This window comes from Erpetoichthys calabaricus, chromosome 1 (genome assembly GCF_900747795.2).
Source record: "Erpetoichthys calabaricus chromosome 1, fErpCal1.3, whole genome shotgun sequence".
In the NCBI taxonomy this organism is placed as follows: domain Eukaryota; kingdom Metazoa; phylum Chordata; class Cladistia; order Polypteriformes; family Polypteridae; genus Erpetoichthys; species Erpetoichthys calabaricus.
Window position 1 is genome coordinate 48,743,545 of NC_041394.2, and position 21,057 is coordinate 48,764,601.

A 21,057-nucleotide genomic window follows, 5' to 3' on the forward strand; every position below is an offset into this window, starting at 1 on the left:
ATTAGCAAGGAGGAAGTAAGGACAGCTATGAAGAGGATGAAAAATGGAAAAGCCGTTGATCCAGATGACATACCTGTGGAAGCATGGAGGTGTTTAGGAGAGATGGCAATGGAGTTTTTAACCAGATTGTTTAATGGAATCTTGGAAAGTGAGAGGATGCCTGAGGAGTGGAGAAGAAGTGTACTGGTGCTGATATTTAAGAATAAGGGGGATGTGCAGGACTGCAGTAACTACAGGGGAAAATTGATGAGCCACAGCATGAAGTTACGGGAAAGAGTAGTGGAAGCTAGGTTAAGAAGTGAGGTGATGATTAGTGTGCAGCAGTATGGTTTCATGCCAAGAAAGAGCACCACAGATGCAATGTTTGCTCTGAGGATGTTGACGGAGAAGTTTAGAGAAGGCCAAAAGGAGTTGCATTGCGTCTTTGTGGACCTGGAGAAAGCATATGACAGGGTGCCTCGAAAGGAGTTGTGGTATTGTATGAGGAAGTCAGGAGTGGCAGAGAAGTACGTAAGAGTTGTACAGGATATGTACGAGGGAAGTGTGACAGTGGTGAGGTCTGCAGTAGGAGTGACGGATGCATTCAATGTGGAGGTGGGATTACATCAGGGATCTGCTCTGAGCCCTTCCTTATTTGCAATGGTGATGGACAGGTTGACAGACGAGATTAGACAGGAGTCCCTGTGGATTATGATGTTTGCTGATGACATTGTGATCTGTAGTGATAGAAGGGAGCAGGTTGTGGAGACCCTGGAGAGGTGGAGATATGCTCTAGAGAGGAGAGGAATGAAGGTCAGTAGGAACAAGACAGAATACATGTGTATAAATGAGAAGGAGGTCAGTGGAATGGTGAGGATGCAGGGAATGGACCTGGCGAAGGTGGATGAGTTTAAATACTTGGGAATAGCAGTACAGAGTAATAGGGATTGTGGAAGAGAGGTGAAGAAGAGAGTGCTGGCAGGGTGGAATGGGTGGAGAAGAGTGTCAGGAGTAATTTGTGATAGACGGGTATCAGCAAGAGTGAAAGGGAAGGTCTACAGGACAGTAGTGAGACCAGCTATGTTATATGAGTTGGAGACGGTGGCACTGACCAGAAAGCAGGAGACAGAGCTGGAGGTGGCAGAGTTAAAGATGCTAAGATTTGCACTGGGTGTGACGAGGATGGATAGCATTACAAATGAGTACATTAGAGGGTCAGCTCAAGTTAGATGGTTGGGAGACAAAGTCAGAGAGGCGAGATTGCGTTGGTTTGGACATGTGCAGAGGAGAGATGCTGAGTGTATTGGGAGAAGGATGCTAAGGATAGAGCTGTCAGGGAAGAGGAAAAGAGGAAGGCCTAAGCAAAGGTTTATGGATGTGGTGAGAGAGGACATGCAGGTGATGGGTGTAACAGAACAAGAGGCAGAGGACAGAAAGATATGGAACAAGATGATCCGCTGTGGCAACCCCTAACGGGAGCAGCCAAAAGAAAAAGAAGAAGTACTCAATACGCTTTCCTTATTTTTTTCTTTATTCTGTGTATAAAATGTAAAAGCTTTAGATATGACATACAGTATGTTATATCTGTGTTATACATTCTAGGACTGTGCAAAGCATTTCATAAAAAATATTATTAAATAACATGAATAGTCACTGTAATCTTTACTCTGCAATGTAGCCTGATAGACTGAATGATCTCCTCATGTTCATCCAATTTTTTATGTAGGTTCATGGATTCATCATCCCCATCCACCTCTCTGTTGTGCCACCACAAGGAGAGAGGCAAGTAATTTTTACTTAGTGACTGATCAAAGAGTCAATACCAGAGAGTTGATCCTACCTTCATCTACGTTTGAAATGCTAACCAAGAAATCAAAGTCACGAAACACTAAGTAGGAGTCAAAAACTAAAAGTGACCTTTTATGAATTCACAGTCAACCATGTGATCTTTTTCTTTTATCTGTCTTTGGGGCTTATTTAAAGCATTGCACTTCTTATGTTGCATGTAGTGCTCTTGGCAATATAACAACTGTTTAACAATGGTAACAAAACAACAAACAACATGGCATCCAAAAAGAAGTAATAATAATTCAGATATTTTTGACTATTGTGCATAGATCATTTTTATAAATGCCAAATGATTCTCCATATCAACAAACACATAAATATCTAGTTCTAAATATAATTATATCAATGGTGGAGATAAGTAAAAAAATAATCAAAAACATGATCACAACACTTGCTACCTAGTTTAATATAACACAGTATACTGTACTATAACATTCTCAAACCTATCTAATCTATTTCAGGAGTGCGTGGAAAAAAGAAAAACATAAGATATCGTAAGATCTAGCTTGTGTCATTTTCTAAAAAGTTGTAAATTTTGTTTCAGATCTTCTGACCAGTCATCCAGATTTAAAGTAAAGCATTGTAAACTGACAAATACACAAAAAGCTCATTTGGTGCATTTTTATCCAACAGGTGGAATAAAGTCTGATCAGATTACTATTCACTATTAAAAAAGCCTTAATATATAGCTGAATATACATAGCTGAATATAGCTGAAGTCACAGAAAGGAAATGGAGCACTTTTACGGTTTCCAGTGCATTCCATCTCAAATGTCACCAGAGGCAAAGCAGAGGGCCACTGATGTGATGCATGCAGGCTTGTAATGTATCAGTGCTGCCGTATACTATGGATTAAGTAACTTCAATGTGTCCTGATTACAGGCAAGGCTTCAGCAGATCATTAGGGAAGATAAATGACCAAGGTCTAGTTAAGTGACCAAACCATTGCATAGCCAAAACATCAGGCTTGTCCATCTCAGAAATCATTTCAGGTCTGCCACTTGTATCGCTGCTGAAACTGCTAGAAGACATAATGCCTACATCAGTGACAGAACAGTGATGGACAGACTTAGCCTTGCACTGTGGTGACCTGTCAGAGGCCCTCTGCCCATGCCTTTTAGATGTCTGACCCTTCAGCAGGACAACATCCCACTACACACAAGTGAAATAGTCAAAGCTGTCCAGGGGCTGCCTTCTCTTCTGATCTTAAACTTACTGTATAGAGAACCTTTGGGATGCCTTGGAATGCAACATCTGGAGTCATGACTCTCTGCCTTATATTGACAAGCATCTCTGTGATGTCATTCTGTAGCAGTGGGATAGCAGCCCATAAGCATAGAGACAAAGGATCGTTGGCTTCATAGTGTAAAAATCTGGTGGGTGCAAAAGACGGTCTCATAAGGTACTGAAGTACTACTAGAATTCATTGTTAATATTCACAGCTTTTTTTTGTAGTACCGCTTTCCTCTCCTATTTTTTCATTTGTTTATTATTATTTCAGCAATGATGTTGAATTTGCAGTGTAACAATGAATGTTCTTTTTTCAGTGTATTGTATACTTTACTGTATATACACAGACAGCAAATGCTGTGGACAGGGCACAAGTACATCACTGGCACCATTCACACACTCATCCAAACTTGCATTCATACTAAGACCAATTTAGAAATACCCATCTGCCTATAATTCATGTATATTGTATCCTTCTAGCTACCGTATGTACGGCTGATGGGTGACACTTTAGATTCCACAAATTTGAATCTCACACATATATTCACAAGCAACACATAAAATAAAGCTATGCAGCATATGATAATGAATGCAGTGAATCTGTAGATAGTAATAAACACTCACCAGAAGCACCAATTTGGACAACCTCTGTAAAGAATATAGATTTAAGTGTGATCCGGATTTATGTGCTTAAAATCATAATACTGCATTCATTTATACTACAGTTTGGCCACCATGTTAAACTACCAATAAATGTATGTAATTATATTACTTTGTATGATATAGATAGTATGCTGACATTGTTTTATGATGTTTTTGTTCTATAAAGCATTATTTATAAAGCACAAATCAACTCTGAGTGCATTGTCAGCAGGAGGCTGTAATGGGAGTTGAGTTTTGTCCAATAGGGAGAAGGTGCAGACTTCTTTATAAACCAGTATGCAGACAAGCTGTCACAATGCTCTTTGGTGCACCAGAAAGTTAATTTGTTTACAAGTCTTCATGCCTCATGAGTACAGGTTCATGGTATTCTGTAATCACTGTGATGTTTCTTGAGCTCAACTATTTTTCCTGTTGTATAACAACTATGGGACTGTGTTTTTCACTGGATATTTACTTCTGTTTTGTGTACTGCTCATATTGTATCTGCATTCATCATCATTTGACTGCTTGTTTGGCCCCTGCCAGTTAACAGAACTTGACAAGTCACAAACTGCTGACATTAAGAGTTACATAACTGCACAGACAATACAGTATTCATATATATATATCTATTATAAAAAGAAATCCTGTCCTGGAAAGCAAAAGCAATGCGACGATACGTGATCTTCTCGGAAGACATTTAAAAGACCCGCGAGACCAAAGAGACTTGTCACGGTGCGTCTCGCGGGGACCGTAAACATGAGCCTTGGTGCCAAGAGATTGTCTCAGGGCCGTAGCAAAAAAGGACAGTGGCTGTACAGGCTTTAAAAAGATCGGAGGGCAGCGCGACAGCAGCCCCCCCCCCCCCCACCCCCACCACGACAACGCGAGCAGCGTTATACGTCCTGCAAGAAAGAATTTAACCACACCCGGGGCCAGAAATAAAGGACAAGCATTGTTTTTACAACGTCACGCGAGACCAGGCAGTGAGCCATCATTTAAAAGGAGTCCACAGACATCTAACCAAGCAGTTGCTGGATTGCTTTTGGCAGACAAGCATCATGTGCTCCCAGCTCTTAAAACAACGACATGCGACAGGCAGAAGAGACAGCTAGCAAGCAGCAGAAAGACAGTAAATGATTCAAAGACATATCCTTAGCGTGTGTTCAGACGCCACCCCCTTCACAACATGAGCAGCATTATACGTCTGGCAAGAAAGAGATGTAACCACGCACGTGGCCGGAAATAAAGGACAAGTATTGTTTTTACAAAAGTTTTTAAAGTAAAAGTGAAAATAATGCATATGTAACAATTCCCAAGAAAATAACAATCTCTTTAAATTGTAGATTGCCTGCCTAAGGTAAAGTCATCCCTGATGACTGGGGATGCGGGAATGAGGGGTCCTTTCATCAGATTAGCGCTATTTCAGATGTGGAATGGCAAAATGGGGGAGGCAGCTTGATGAATGAGGTCTCCAGGGCTTAAAACAAATCCAAATCATATTATGTGATATCATCTAATGTGAAATTCTACTCCGTACTTCTAGAATTTTTATTTTTATACTGTATTGAGGATTTATTCTGTTCTATGTATTGTACTATATTGTATTGACCCCCTTCTTTTTGACACCCACTGCACACCCAACCTACCTGGAAAGGGGTCTCTCTTTGAACTGTCTTTCCCAAGGTTTCTTCCATTTTTTCCCTATAAGGGTTTTTTTTCAGGAGTTTTTTCTGGTCTTCTTAGAGGGTCAAGGCTGGGGGGCTGTCAAGAGGCAGGGCCTGTTAAAGCCCATTGCGGCACTTCTTGTGTGATTTTGGGCTATACAAAAATAAATTGTATTGTATTGTATATCCAGTAAACCAAACACGGGGGTTGGTGAGCGAAGCGAGCAGGGGGCCACCACCAGGGTATATATATATGTATTGTGGCAGACAACCAGAGACCTTGCCCCACCGGGATGCCTGGAACAGGAAAGGACTGGGAGAGGGGCAATATCTCCCCTGGGCGCAAGGGGGCAGCCACCCTGGTTTCCATCAGGGGCCACGTGGCCATCACCAGGGTGCACCTGGATGGTTCCTGAGCCCTGGAGGACAGCACTTCCGCCACACCAGGAAGTGAACAATGAACTATGTATGCCCGGAGTGCTTTTGGGTGTAAGGGCAGCACTTCCACCACACCAGATAAAAGGGACTGCCTCACTCCATTCGGAGAGCCGGAGTCGGGAGGGAGAAGACAGAGTGTGTGAGAGAGGAGTGGAGGCGGCTGAAGAGTAGTGAAGGAAAGGACTGAGTAGTTGTGTGAGTTTGTGAAACTGGACTGTGTAAATAAACCGTGTGTGTTGTGGACATCTGGTGTTGTGTCTGTCTGTGTCCAGGCTATCTTTTACAATATATACATATATCCCAAAGATAAACACAGTTTCAAAATGGCAAAACAATTAAAAAAAATTGCAAGAATACTAAAAAATAAAAATAACAAAAATGAGTAACGTATCAAAACCAATTAAAATGTTAAAGAATTGATTAATGATGTATATAATGTTGCTTTAAACAAAAAACAGAAATCATTTGTCTGGGAAGAATAAGCAATACAGTGCATGCCTTCTGACAGAAGCCTTAGTGAATTAACTTGCACAGCATCTGCATTTCACTGGATTAATTCCAAAGTCAGTAATGGCCTTATGAACTCCTGGGGCTTCCTCAGATGTACCTTTAATCCTGCACCCCCTCTTAAACTACAGGCCACTCTTAGGACATTTAGCAGTAGTGGGGATTAGGGAGTCTACAATCTGTGGTCCCGCACTCTCCTTCTTTAATATTTATATCTCAGAAGTGAATAAAACTCCTGGGGCACCTTTGATCCCAGACACAGTGCCCCTTTTTCTTCATCGTCAATGTTGTCAGTGTCTGAAACTTAGGAACAGGACACCTTACACCTCAGCTGCTGTCCTTTGTGTGGTCCCTATTGGTCTCTCACTATATATTTTCTCTCTTCTGATTTCAATGGAAGGGTTAACCACAAAAACTGCAAGCTGTGAAAAACAAAACCACTATGATCATGTTATGTTTGATGTTTGTAGAATTTAAAGTTCATTGACATGCAGGTTGTTTCTCTGTCACCTAACGCTCAAAGCCAATCCAACCATTTTTTAACAGTGCAAGTCTTTAGAGTAGTAAGAGAACAACAGATGAGCATAATGGTGAGTTTTAAATTTCTTTCTGTTTTGCTCAGGTTTTAAAACAACTAAGCAATTTGAGTAACATTGGCTGGAGACTGTGTTAAAGATTTACTTTTCTCATTTTCTAAAATAAGGATATTTGTTCTCGTGTAAGAAACTAACTGATTAGCATGGGTCTTTGGCATCTAGCTCAGCATGAGGTGAAATAAGAATGCCTATTTTTTACCTATCCTCTGGAGGAGAAGGTGCAGTTCCCAACTGAGGTGTTCTCCATGGGCAGGTTGTATGTTTACATTGTGTTCAAGTAGGTTTTCTCTAACAGTTTGGGGAAAAGTTGACAGATCATCTGGATTTAACTGTCTCATTAGAGCTGTCTGCTAGAGTGATATAATCTTGTGGAAATATTGCCACTAAGATACTAAATGCAGAGAGATCATTACTGTTAGGTTTTCATTTCATTACAACAGCAAAGGCAAAAATTATACCTCTATGTCAGGAGACAGGAGAAGAGTCAAGCATGAGTCAAAATGAACAGAAAGAATTGCAGTGTCTAAAGTAGAGTAACTCTTTATGCTGGAATGGGTAGATAATGGCTGAAAGGATGGTAAGGGTGTTCTGAAAGGAAATTCCCAATGAGAAGTAAAGACAGAGAGAGGCTATGACAGACATAATTAGTCCTCCAGATTATCAGATTGTAGTACTAAATACTAATAGTGGACTGGTAGATAAACATCCTGATGACAATAGAATTTTGAGCAGCATGCTGGCTGTTCTGGGTATTTCCATACATTCGTGTTTTGAAGACATCAAATTTTCTGCTGTTATTTGGTACAAAAGAGAAAGAAACCAGCCCTGGATGGGACATCATTTTTTCGCAAGGCACACTTTACATATACATCAATACTAGGAGTCACGAATTAATCAAGCATTGAAATCTTTAAAATATGCGGAAACCAAAAACATACACAAGAAAACATACACAGTGACTCATGGCAAGTCAAACCCAGTGCAAACCTCTATGCTACTATGTCTCTTGCCCCTTTAATTAAATAGAGGCTGAGGTTTGGAGAAAACCTTTCAACTGATGTCCTGGAATCCACTCTTTCAGGACTGCTGGGGGTGGGCCAAGCCCAGGGAAACAGGCAGGCTTTCTAATGATTTGTGATTTTGTTTTGATCAATTTTCATTTTGTTTGGTATTTATATTCTGGGCTGGGGGATTTTTTAATATCACTTTAAAATTTTATTTTATGATTTCATAGTTTTAAAAATAAAAACAGTTTGTCTGCTTTCTTTTTTCAGTACTTTTATTTGAGGTAATTAAGGTATCTTTATTGTAGGTGTGTTTGAATGTACAGTAAGGTGCTATGACAATGTGGCCACTCGCCAAGGCACTCAGGGAGAAGTCTGGTCTAGTGCCTAAAATCAGTTTCATAATCTCCAAATTGGAACGCGCAAGCAGGAAAGAGGACAGGAAGTTCTTTATTTCAATGAAGTTGTTCGGATTAGGAATTAAAAGGTATTCTGTTAACCTCACTTACACCAGAGCACTCAGAAAAGAGATCTGCTTGACGTTATGCTGGTTAGAAAATGGCTGTGGACCCACAGACTCTGGCTGTAGTGAGGCGGACATTAGATAGCCAACAACTATGCACCATCTGGCTTAACTCCTAATGCATAGCCTTCACTCTGTCCTTCCTATTAGTAAGAATGGACTGATTTAACTAAAATACTTTTCCACAATCAGCATATTGTGTGACCTCTAGAAGAGAACTTGGGATAGTAAGAAACGCAATTCAGACCTCATTGTGATTAGCAATATCTCCTGTCCTAGCCGTCTATAGCTTTGCCTAGGACATTTTAGGCTAATTAATACAAAGATGGCCGTTTTTTCAATAAAGATTTACACTGGTAAGTCTAAATTGGCTTGATACAACTGAATGTGAATGTTGTTATAAATGTGCCCTGGCCATGACGGACTGCCATGCCAACCAGGGTCAGTTCTAATAATGTGCTTGGTGCCGCCTTACTTTAAGACCAACTGTTGACAATGCCTCATTCCTCTTTGGTCTCTCTGCAGAAGCATTTGCTGGGTGTTCTTTTCCTGTTGGCAGTGTTTGACTTCAGTCATCCTGCCTGCTTTGAATTCCCTAGGAAATCCATCAACATTGACGGTATGCCTTCCTATACTATTGGTACAAATGCGCTCCAGTTTGCAAATAGCAGTGTTGCTAGAACCTAAACCTTCCCACACAAGGCACAAGAGTCAGAGTATATCTAAAGATGTTTATTTTTCCTATCAATTAATTAAAATACACATTTAAGACCTTGTTTATTAATTAATCTTAATAGGGTACCTTTCACAATTGCCCCACCATAAGGTTTTATGTAAAGCAAAGAGACAGAAATCTTGGTACCCATTTTACGATTTCATTTACGATTTACAGAAAAATCTCATTGACAAATAATAAGTCAGTGTGGCTGGGTGCTTTTGTCTGAGTCATGTGCTAATACATGATGTGGTAGTGCATTGGTGTTTAAAAGTCCTTACTCACACATTTCTTTTATATTAATATGGGCACACAATTTTTGGAAAACTTGTTTTTATTTACCAAAAACACTTTACAGAACAAACATGATGACATCAGAGTGCAGATTCCGCAAGATTAGCCGAGAGAGGAAATAAGGAAGTGTTCAGTCTTACTGCAAAACAATGTATTAAATGTATCCATCCATCCATTATCCAACCCGCTATATCTTAACTACAGGGTCACGGGGGTCTACTGGAGCCAATCCCAGCAAACACAGGGCGCAAGGCAGGAACAAATCCCGGGCAGGGTGCCAGCCCACCATAGGACACACACACACCCACACACCAAGCACACACTAGGGACAATTCAGAATCGCCAATGCACCTAACCTGCATGTCTTTGGACTGTGGGAGGAAAGCCACGCAGACACAGGGAGAACATGCAAACTCCATGCAGGGAGGACCACGGAAGTGAACCCAGGTCTCCTAACTGCGAGGCAGCAGCACTACCCACTGCGCCACCGTGCCGCCCGCATTAAATGTATACAAGAGATGAATTCACAGAATTTATGAACCAAATAAAAAAAAAATGATTTTTTAAAAGAACTTAGGCCTTATTAAAACATATTTACCCATAATCCCTATGGACAAATTTAAGTACTGTATACTACAAAAACAGTAGCTCTGAAATTGACAGTATTTATAGGGGACTTTCATTGAAATTTGTTGCCCTGTGGCTTATGAAGGATTTTTCATAAGTCCTTCTGTCCATCCATTATTGAACTCCATTACAGTTCATGATTGCCAGGGCTAAAGCATAGCAGAGCTGTATTGATTGCATGGAAAGTACATCCCTGGACAGCATGCCAGTTCATCACAGGACACACTCACACTCATTCCTATGGGGCTAGATTAGAGTCAACAACTAATGTAACATACATGTACATGTCTTCGGGATCTGGGAGGAAAACTAGGTTAACAGGAGAAAGGCTCTGGGAGATTGTGGACATGAGGCAGAAATGTTAACCAGTGTTTCACTGTTGGTTGGGAGCATACGCTGATTACAGCGCATTGCCGCATCCACCACACAACAAAACACTGTCTTCTAAGTGCACTATACAATTATGCACATGTTTACAATAAAGCTTTCTATTCCTTTCACTTGTGTCATTTTTCAAGCTTCAGTTTAGATTAGCCCTAAGGACATGTGGTGTGCTGTTATCTTCGTCTCTCTGCCTCTTAGCAGCATCCATACTTTATGCTATTCTTACTGAGGCTTCCCATCATTTGTTTCCTATTTGGTCTATTTGGCCCTTTACCAATTCCTCTTCTCCTGCATTGTTCTGGAATATTAATGATCAGGTCAAGTTCATGCACTAAATCTTACCCACACAAACTTTTACCATGAGATTTGCTTCCAGGTCATCTTTATGCTTTTTTACATTTTGAATAGCACATGCAAGTAAGAATTTCACTGTACTTTGTATATGTAACAATAATGACTCTATAAAACCTAAACATATAATTTATACTCTCTTAATGTGCCTGGTATCTGGTCCATCATCTTCATTCTTTTTCTAAGATTCTGTCTTCAGATAGTCATCTTCAAGCACATATTCTACTGCTGGATTTTCTGCACTGTCTCATTTGTCTATATAGCATAGACTTTTCTTGCTAGGTGCAATTGCAGAGAAACTGGTTTGAACTTCCAATTTTGGAAGTCATCTGATTCTCTTGTTCATAACCTCTAGAATCCTCTTTATCCAATTTTGTCCTTTTGGAATTCTCTGCGTCTCAGATCAATGGACTGTTTTAATGGTTTTAGGCATGACCCGTTAGCTTAACAAATGACAAGTGGTGTGCAGGTGCAAGGGTGTGATTACTTATGCTTGGTTAATTATGAGGGAGAGATGCAGGTAATTAATTAGTAGAAGCTGGGGCTCTAAGAAACATAAAAAGGGGCTAGTGCATTACAAAGGTGGACATCAAGAACAGACGAAGAGAGAGAGACATACAAGAGTAAAGACTGATCTAGGAACAGTCTGCTAAATGTATTCCAGGAAGTAAGGTTGGAACAGATGGAATCTTTTCTGCAGAGCATTAAAAAGGAGCAGGGCAGATGGCTGTGGAGGTATCCCGGCATAGTGGCACCCAAGTGAAGGCATGAGGCCTGGGAGCTTCGATTACTGACAAACATGGCTATATTAAAATTACCATATGAACATTGTTAAATGAAAGAAATTTAGGATTTGACGTGTTTGTTTAAATCTCTTTTTTTGAACCATGTTTAGTTTGCTGATTTGATGTTTAGTGTTAGTGTAGATATTTGCTGTATCTGACAACTCTCTCAGATGCCATTCAAATCTCAGCTGCTCCGATGTTTAAAGATTAAAATGGGTTAAAGACATTTTCCTCCAACATCCAAAAAAGGTACAGTCTAGTTTTTAGTGATTCTAAACTGGCCCCATATAAGTGAATATGGGAATGTATGAGATTAAGATGGAATTGTAACCTGCACATGCTGATGCTGCTTGGAAACAGTTTTTGACCCACATAACCTGTAACTGAAAAAAAAAGTGCTGGTTAAAAAATAAATGAATATCCTTTTCTCACAGTTTCATATTTGGAGATGGCAGATTTCTTTTGTATCAAAATATACACCGATGAGCCAAAACATTATGAACACTCCCACACCCATATGAAGCGAATAGCATTGACTGTCTCATAACAACAGTTCATGTCAAGGTCAGGAATATAGTAGATAGTAATCTGACATCAGGTACTTGTAGTCAACAGATTGAGTGTCAAGATATTGGCAGGTGTCAAGATCTGAGTGACTTTGATAAGGCCAAAAGAATTTTTAACCAGACAACTGGGTCAGGACATTTCCCAAATGGCAACGCTTATGGGGTTCTCATGATCAGCCATGATGAATACCTGCTGACAGTGGTCCAATGAGTTAAAAATCATGATCTGTCAACACAGTGTTGGGTGACCAAGACTGATTTCTGGCATGAACCAACAGAAGAGCTACTGTGGCACAACTTGCAAACAATTTTAATAATGGTTATGGGAATAATGTGTCACAATACAGTGCACATCAAACCCTGCTGCATGTGGGACTGTATATCCGAAGGCTAGTCAGAGTGCCAATGCTAACTCCTGTTCACCACCAAAAGTACAGTACATACAATGGGCATGCGAGCGCTGGATCTTGATCTTGGATCAATGAAAGAAGCTCGCCTGGTCCAATAATGAAAGCCATTTTTGTTGCATTATTTGCATAACCGTGAACTTGTGTGTCATTCATCTGGGGTAGAGATAGAACCAGGATACACTGTGGGAAGATGACAAGCCGGTGGAGGGAGTTTGATGGTTTGGACAATGTTCTTGTATGAAATCTTGGGTCTGGGAAATCATGTTGATGTTAATTTGATGTGTACCACCTACCTAAACATTACTGCAGACCAAGTACACCACGTCATGGTAAAGGTATGTGTTGATGAAAGTGGCATCTTTGGTTGGGATTGGTTTGAGGAACATAATGAGGTGTTCAAGTTGTTGCCTAGGCCTCCAATTTCCCCAGATCTCAAGTTAATTGAGAATCTTTGGTATGTGTTGGAACAACAAATCTGATCTGTGGTGGCTACACCTTGCAACTTAAAATGTTAGAGGATCTGCTGCTAATGTCCTGGTGCCAGATAGCACAGGAGACCTTCAGAGGTCTCATTGAAGCTTTTCTGACAACTCACAGAGGAGAAACAGCATATTAGGCAGGTGGTCATAATGTCTGGCTTATCACTGCATAGTACTCAATTTAAAAATAAAAAAGCATAAAGATGTGGAAATAAAAGTAAGATAAAAAAAACATAAAGCAGAAAAGGTTAAACAGAAATATGCACTGAAGGTGATCACAGAGTCCTTTTGCAGAATTATTTGTAGTCTACAGAAGTAACCAGAAATGAAAACTGCAGAACAATCAGATCAGTTCTTTCCACAGAGCACATTCAACCCTGAAGAATGTGTTAATGGTGGAGAGCCTGGCAAGTATTCCCATGAAGTTAACACTCTTATCCCAGTTGTACATTATGTCTTAAATACACAAGCACAAATTGTTGCATGGGTAGCTAGCACTGCATTTCAAACTACAGCAGACACAGCCTGTCACTGAGCATCTTTCTTTGAACTATCTTTTCACACACATCACACATACTGTAAATCATGACCCTGAATGGCATAACACCATAGATCTATAAGTTAACCATATACTGTATAAAAGTGTGCCCCCCAAAAATATGTCTTTCAAAAGACAGTGATTTTCTATTTTTTAAGGTCAAGGACTCCCATATACAGTGAGGATGTGGTCATGTATTTGGTGAACTGGCTACATGTTTGTTATGTGTATGCACTTGTAATTTTCAATGTGCCGATTGGAAGTGTGGGAACCTATGGATGAGTGTGGAAGCAATTTGTCTGTTAAAGAAGATGCGTATTTGTACATGAGTGCTGCTGTCTTAATATGGATTATTTCATTCTAGACTTGAATGCTGAGGAGCGGGACGTCTGTTACGACCTGTATGATGGTAGCAAGCACAAGATAGGTGAACAATGGCGCAATGCAATTTGCATGGACTGCACCTGCTTTGGATGCTGTGATGCGTAAGACCTGCTAGTTTTTGCTCCTACTATGTTTAAAAAGCTCTAAAGATGAATTTTTAAAAGAGTTATATTTCTGTTTCTATTATTGCTAATGAAGATTTTAGCAGACAATCTCAGGAAATTAACATTATTCATGTGGGATAATTGGAGGTTCATATTAGCCAGGATTATGTTCTTACTAATATTGTTTTCTAGGTGGCTTAAATATTGTAGTTGAGGTCAGCCTGAAAATGCTGCATGGAGCAGCCATGTGGGCTCACCACCCTCAAGGCAAAGGATAAGGGTCAGTAGCAACATTAGATGGGTGACAGGCAAGATTCTAATATACCCAGGCATACTACAGCTTGACAATGAAAACTGACTCTTGAGATGTTGAACATTACTTCTCTGGTGGTTAAGTGATTAGAACTCTTTCATGAGTTTGAATGCTTCCGACTAGATTTTGTCAGACTCATCTTTATGTACAGCATTGATTCTGTAGCCAAATTTCTTGAACAGTAGTTTTCTTTTTCCTTCTCCTGAGTTGTCCCATGGGAGAGTGGCAGATGGGTGTGGAGATACTCTGAATTGCTAGGCTTCATGCTGCACAAATTGGAATTTGTTCCAGTGAATGAAATGGTTGCCTAAATATGATTTTAAGTTGCAGAGAGGAAAGTTTAGAATTTTCCTTGTGTGTATGAACTGGACAGCTATTCAGGATATTAAGCCTTTTACGAGACATTGGAGTCTCAGCCCAAAATTGTGCTATCTATTGTCTTTGTAGCCCACCTCAGAAACTTAAACTCTCACAAAGGGAATGATGGAGACACCTGGAATGGTGTGATTAGCAGGAATGGCCTGCCTTATGTGAATCTGCGTGGTGAATTGTTACTGGATTTTTGTGCTAACCATAGAGACTTTCCATAACAAATATCATGTTTGAACCCTGGGTTGCTCATAAGACTACCTGGTTCCAAAGTACCTTGGGCCTAAGGTCAATGATTGACTTTGTATTCAGGTTGTCAGATCTAAGGCCATACAGTATATTCTCAACTCTTGGATAATGAGTTTCAGATCTTTCAGATCAGAGCTACTTGTTGGTGAGCTATCTCAGAATGATAGAGTGCCCACTTGACAGACCTTGTATATCCAAATGGGTAATAAGCATACACTGGGAAGACTAGCAGATCCCTCTGCAGAGAATGAGTTAAACGTGCACCCATTAGGCAGGTTCTTGTGCATCTTAGAAGAGGTTAGGGACTCAGAGTCTGAGTGGACCAGTGTTTAAGATCTCCGTACTGGACACAGCTATATGGAGCTGTGACCATGAAGTTGTTGGTGGCGCCTATCTTGGCAGTAAGGGAAGCTGACAAGCTGTAGAAAGAAGCCTTATGTGCAGGACCACATCTATATCTGACTGAGAGGAGTCAGCAGGCCAAAATGGTTGCAGCCATGGCAGTGGCAGAAGCAAACGCCTATGTAGAACTGGAGTTTGGAGAGATCAATGAGAATTATTATTGGATTGCCTCAAAGAGACAATGACAAATGATGTAACCAGTCATGATGGTTAAATAGGCTATCACACTGGCTGTTCTCAGTAAACCTGTGAAAATGTTGACCTCAATTGGGGAGGTTGCAGAGAGGTGTAAGGAGCACTTTGAGAAACCCTTAAACCCAATAGACACACTCTCCTCATCGGAAGTAGTGGTAGAAACATTAGTCTGGGTCTGTATCTGCAGCTGAGGCTGCTGCATTGAATCAAAAGTTCTCCCTAGTGGCCATGCTGAAGGGGTGGATAACATTTTACCATAAAGGTCATCATAAAGCTGTTTTTATTTTGGGGATATTTTGATTAACATGCCTCTTGGATATAGTCAGTCATTTTCCAAACCGCTATATCCTAACACAGGGTCACAGGGGTCTGCTGGAGCCAATCCTAGCCAACACAGGGTGCAAGGCAGGAACAAATCCCAGGCAGGGTGCCAGCCCACCGCAGGACACACACACACACACACACACACACACACACACCAAGCACACACTATGGACAATTTAGGATCACCAATGCACCTAACCTGCATGTCTTTGGGCTGTGGGAGGTAACTGGAACGCCTGGAGGAAACCCACGCAGACACGAGGAGAACATGCAAACTCCACGCAGGGAGGACCTGGGAAGCAAACCCAGGTCTCCTTAATGCAAGGCAGCAGCGCTACCACTGCACAACCGTGCTGCCCTCTTGGATATATATTTTTTCTTATCACTTTTTTAAGTAGATGGAAAATACAAGTTACAGTAAATCAAACATAAGCATGAAAAAGCAATTCAAAATAAAACACCCATCTCACAGTACCAACCCTACTGCACACACAGCCTCAACTAGCTCATGTTAATCATGGAGGAGAGAAGGCACGGCTGCACAGAAAAAAAACTAAGCAATCATTAACAAAATCTCCCATCCAGGTACATCTGTTGTACATATGATTGCCACTTAGAAATATTTAAGGCAGTAGTACCATTAATTCTAACAGCAGATAGCTGAAGTATCATAAGGTTGTAGACAGGATTTCCGTAAGTAATAGGATACAGAGTCGCAAGATTTCCAGCTTAATGCTTGGGCTAATTTTGCACCAATTGCGTCCAAACAGAACAATCACCACTGTAAAGTGGATATGGAAAGAGCAGAAAGATTCAAAAGAAGGAAAACCTGAGGAGTAAATGGGATATTAAAGGAGTGGACAGAAGAAAAAAACTTCAATATAGCTTGTGAAAAAAACTTTTGGACATTCTCAGTGCATATCTAAAAAATGTCCTAGAAGGTTAGAAAAGCAAGGAGAACAACGGGATGATTAGAGAGGTCCATAGCAAACTATTTACAGGGACTGATATACAGGCAATGAACACATTTAAAATGTGTGTGCTGATGAATGGGATTTTTAGAGGCAAACGTAATGCCTCTTCCATATTATGTACTGTATATGGCTATAGCAGTGCATCAGGAGTGGCAGACTGGGTGGTTCTCCCCATTTTTAAAAAGTGGGACAAAAGGGTGTATTCTGTTTACAGAGCGATCATACATCTCAGCCTCCCTGAGAAATACCTATGCCGGGGTACTGGAATGAAATCTCCATCCAATAGCTGAGCCTCAAATTTAAGAGGAGCAATGTCAATTCTGTGTTGTTAAACAGTGAACCAACTCTTTGTCCTTGCACAGATACCTAAGAGGTCATGGCAGCTTGCAAGTCCAGACTACATATGCCTCGTGAACTTACAGAAAGCTTTTGACAGTTCTCTCTGTGGTAAACTGTGGAAAGTGTTACTTGTTTGTGAAACACCATGGCTGCTGCTGCACACCATTCAGTCTCTGCTTGCATATAGGGTATTACATTGGCACCATTAAACATGGGCATTGTCCTGTCTCTTCTTCTGTTCACGATTTTCATGAACAGACTATCAAAGGACATCCAAGGTTTGGAGGGTATCGGTTTCTGAACTTAAGGGTTGCATCTCAGATGTTTGAAGACAATGTCCTCTTATCTTAAGTGAAATGTGGCCTCTGGTGTGCTCAGGATATTCACAGTTGAGAGTGATACTGGTGGGATGAGAATTAGCATCTCCAAATTGGAAGTCATTTTTCTCCTCTGGGAAAGACTGGCCTGCTTCCTTCAGATAAGGGGTGAGCATCTGTTACAAGTGGAGGAGTTCAAGTACCTAAGGAAAATGTTCTTGAGGGATGTAGTTGATTGTGACATTGACTAATGAATTTGTAAACTGGCATCAGGTTTGCAAACATTGTCCTAGACCATGGTAGAAAAGCAGAAGCCAAGCCTAGAGTCAAAGCTGTCACTTCACTGAACAATTCATATCCTTACCCTCATTCTGCATATGATCACATGCTCTGGGTTATTACTGAAAGAATGAGATTGCATATAAAATCAGCCTAAATGAGAGTTCTGAGCAGAGTTTGCTCTGCTCGTTAATCTTGACACTGCAAAGTGGTTATCAGTGCAGAAGGGCATCTTTGTAAAACTGCTACTTCTCCAGATTAACAGGAGCCAATTGCAGAGGTTTGGGCATGAAGTTTTGATTATGCCTGGGGAACTCACATAAGAGGTATATAAGATACAGGCCACTGGTAGAAGACTGAGAGACTGACCCAGGACACAAAAGAGGGTTTGTATCTCTTCATTATTGTGTGAGTTCTTGAGTATATCCCAGGAAGTTGTTATGAGATTGGGGATTGAAAGGCCTGGTCACTCCAGTTTAGTGTGTTATATGTATTATTTTCCAAGATCCATACATTTGCAAATACCCTCATCTTCTAATTCCACCCTCACCTAGTTGAATAATTAATCTTTAAACGTTTTACACTTGGCCTTTAAAATAATGACATATCAGACATACTGTTTTGGCTGATACCTACCAGGGAGCAGAGGTCCTGTGGAAGATATCTCCTTAAGATTGTTACCCTGGTCTCCATTGTCTTCTTTTTTCCTTACAGGTATTCAACACCAGTAAACATTCCTAAAGGCTGTGTGAAGGAGTTTGATATCACAAATTGCCGATATCATGTGTTTCGGAAGGACAACCCAAATCAGCCCTGCCCTGTGCTATCTGCAGTTGGAAAGTAAATTGTATTCCCAATCAGACAAGCAACACAGAGTTAACCTTTTTGTCATGTATATGATACATTTTTTCTTTATATATTCTATACCAGCAAAATGACCTCATATTTAGAGTATAATTCAAAAGGTTGTCATTTCAATAATCCTCACTGGCTCCCTGTGCTATCCTGAGCAATCATTTAATTTGTCAGGGATGAAACTGTAGAAATATGTACTGTACCACTCTGATTTGTAATCTGCTTTGAATAAAACATTAAGATAAATGAATGTCAGTACAACACTACAATATAAATAGAAGTAAATAAATATTAAAGAACTTTGATCAGGGGGTTTGCAACTTAACAAAATCATTGAAAAAATAAATATTTTTTATCTTCTAAACATAGGAATCATTATTGTAAAGTAAAACATCTAAGGTTGGCTATATAATTGGCAGGGAGTTAATGTGTATTGAATTGTGACTTATGTTGTATCCAAGAAGATACTCTGTCCATGCTCCTCTGGAGACAAGGTGGTTTGTGGAAGATGTGGAGTCTCAGACGTGATCTACTAATGAAAGATCCAGGGACAAGACTGGCCGGGGAGGTTTGCTGTTTTCTGTTGGAAAATGACAGAAGGCAAGTCTGCTATGAAATAACATTTCACGATTTTACAGTTGACAAAATCTCATTGACATACTGTCACAAGGTTAAAACTAACTAACAGACTTTGGCCTAACTAGACACAAAATAAGGAAACTAACTTTTATAGCTCAAAATATTCATTAAAATTCCAAAACATTCCAAGATGTCTCTTAAGGGAGAAAAAACAGTGAAACTCTAGCTTTATAAATGAAAATATTTATTTTAAAAATAGAAACTACAACAATCATGTGCTAACGAAAAAAAAGGAGTTGCATAAAAGACAATCCAAGATAACCAAGTCCCACACATAATCCAAGAGAAGAATACAAAGGCTGAAGTGGAAATAATCACAAAAACAGAAAATCAAAATGAAAAAAATTACACTTACAGAACTCCTACAAACCCAAACTCACTCACTGAACCACTACTGAAACATCTTTCCTGAATCAATAAGCAGCCAAGCAAGAGATCTCAGTAGTGGTGATGTCAGGGTGGGCTCACCTCTTGGGATACCACCCACAAACCACAAGGGTCAAAACAAGATCAATACATTACACATACTGTAGATATTAAATTGAATGTAAACATAACACTATTAAAAATATAAACACCTGAAAAATGATTTTCAATAAACAGAAAAAAACATAAAAAGCATGTACATTTAAGCCTGGGGGGGGGGGGGGGGGGGGGACCCTGGCTAAACATAAAACATGCTGATAAAATAGCAAATGAATGCATGTCAATCAAATAAACAAAGAGCTGCCACTGACAATGGCTGTCAAAACACTAAGTTCCTCATATGTTTAATCAGTTTTCCTCCAAAATTCATCCTGTGCTGAGATGATGCCAAACACAGTTGTGAACGTGGTGAGCTTGGACATTTTCAACATGGTGAGTTTATGGGGATATGATTTCAACTGTAACTTCAGTCTTATAAAAAACAGAATCACAAAACCCATTGTATTGAGGAACATAAAAAATTTTAATACTATCAAGTCATTCTGCAAGAATCATAATACAACTGAATTGTAAAGTTTCTAAAAATTCAAATCCCCAATGCCCACCTTTTAACTAATATGTGGGAGCCTTTTTTGCTTTGATTTGGGTCTCTATGAACTCAGCACATATTTAGAGAAAGTCTCAGACACAGGGAGAATGTACACACCCAACATATACTATGCCCATGAAGTACTGTATAATGCAGATATTTGAGACATTAACAATAAGCAATATTTCTTTACTTTTAATACTGTATAAACAAGGAGTAAACATAGATACTCCACATAGAGAGTGCCCCATCTGAAAGTCAGACAAGGATTCAATCACTACTGGATGCTATGTTACATACTATTATATAAGAACAACTGACCACTTATTATGAGTGAACCTTGTGGAGTTTGTCTTGCTGTGAGTTGGGTGAAATCACGGAAATATTCAGGAACTTCACTGAACTTAGAAAACTGCAATGAGTCAATGAAACTGAACTAGTTTTGTGGGGTCTTTAATGGTGCAATGGCCTTTTTAGTTATCTTTGAGGTCTAAGGATGAGTCTGCCAACTATTCAGGGCTGATTATTATGGACAAAGATGTGATCTGTGCTGTGAAAGATTCAGATGGAACGATAAACACAAATAAAAAACAACTAATGGCCACAAACTAGCAATACATTAAAAAAAGATATACTGTATATGTCATTGGGCTCACGGAGTTCCAATTTATGGAGCACACACTGGCTGTGCCACAAACTAGTCGACTGGTTTGTTC

General features: G+C 40.0%; 1 protein-coding gene across 1 annotated transcript; it reads left to right on the top strand.

The window, feature by feature from the left end:
* Positions 1-6,761: 6,761 nt before the first annotated feature.
* LOC114649566 (beta-microseminoprotein-like) lies at positions 6,762-19,051 on the top strand. Its single transcript, XM_028799061.2, has 4 exons — positions 6,762-6,901; positions 8,960-9,053; positions 13,948-14,068; positions 18,547-19,051. Exons 1-4 carry the CDS (start codon positions 6,800-6,802, stop codon positions 18,674-18,676), a joined length of 447 nt encoding a protein of 148 aa, XP_028654894.1. The 5' UTR covers positions 6,762-6,799; the 3' UTR covers positions 18,677-19,051.
* The last annotated feature ends 2,006 nt before the right edge of the window (positions 19,052-21,057 follow it).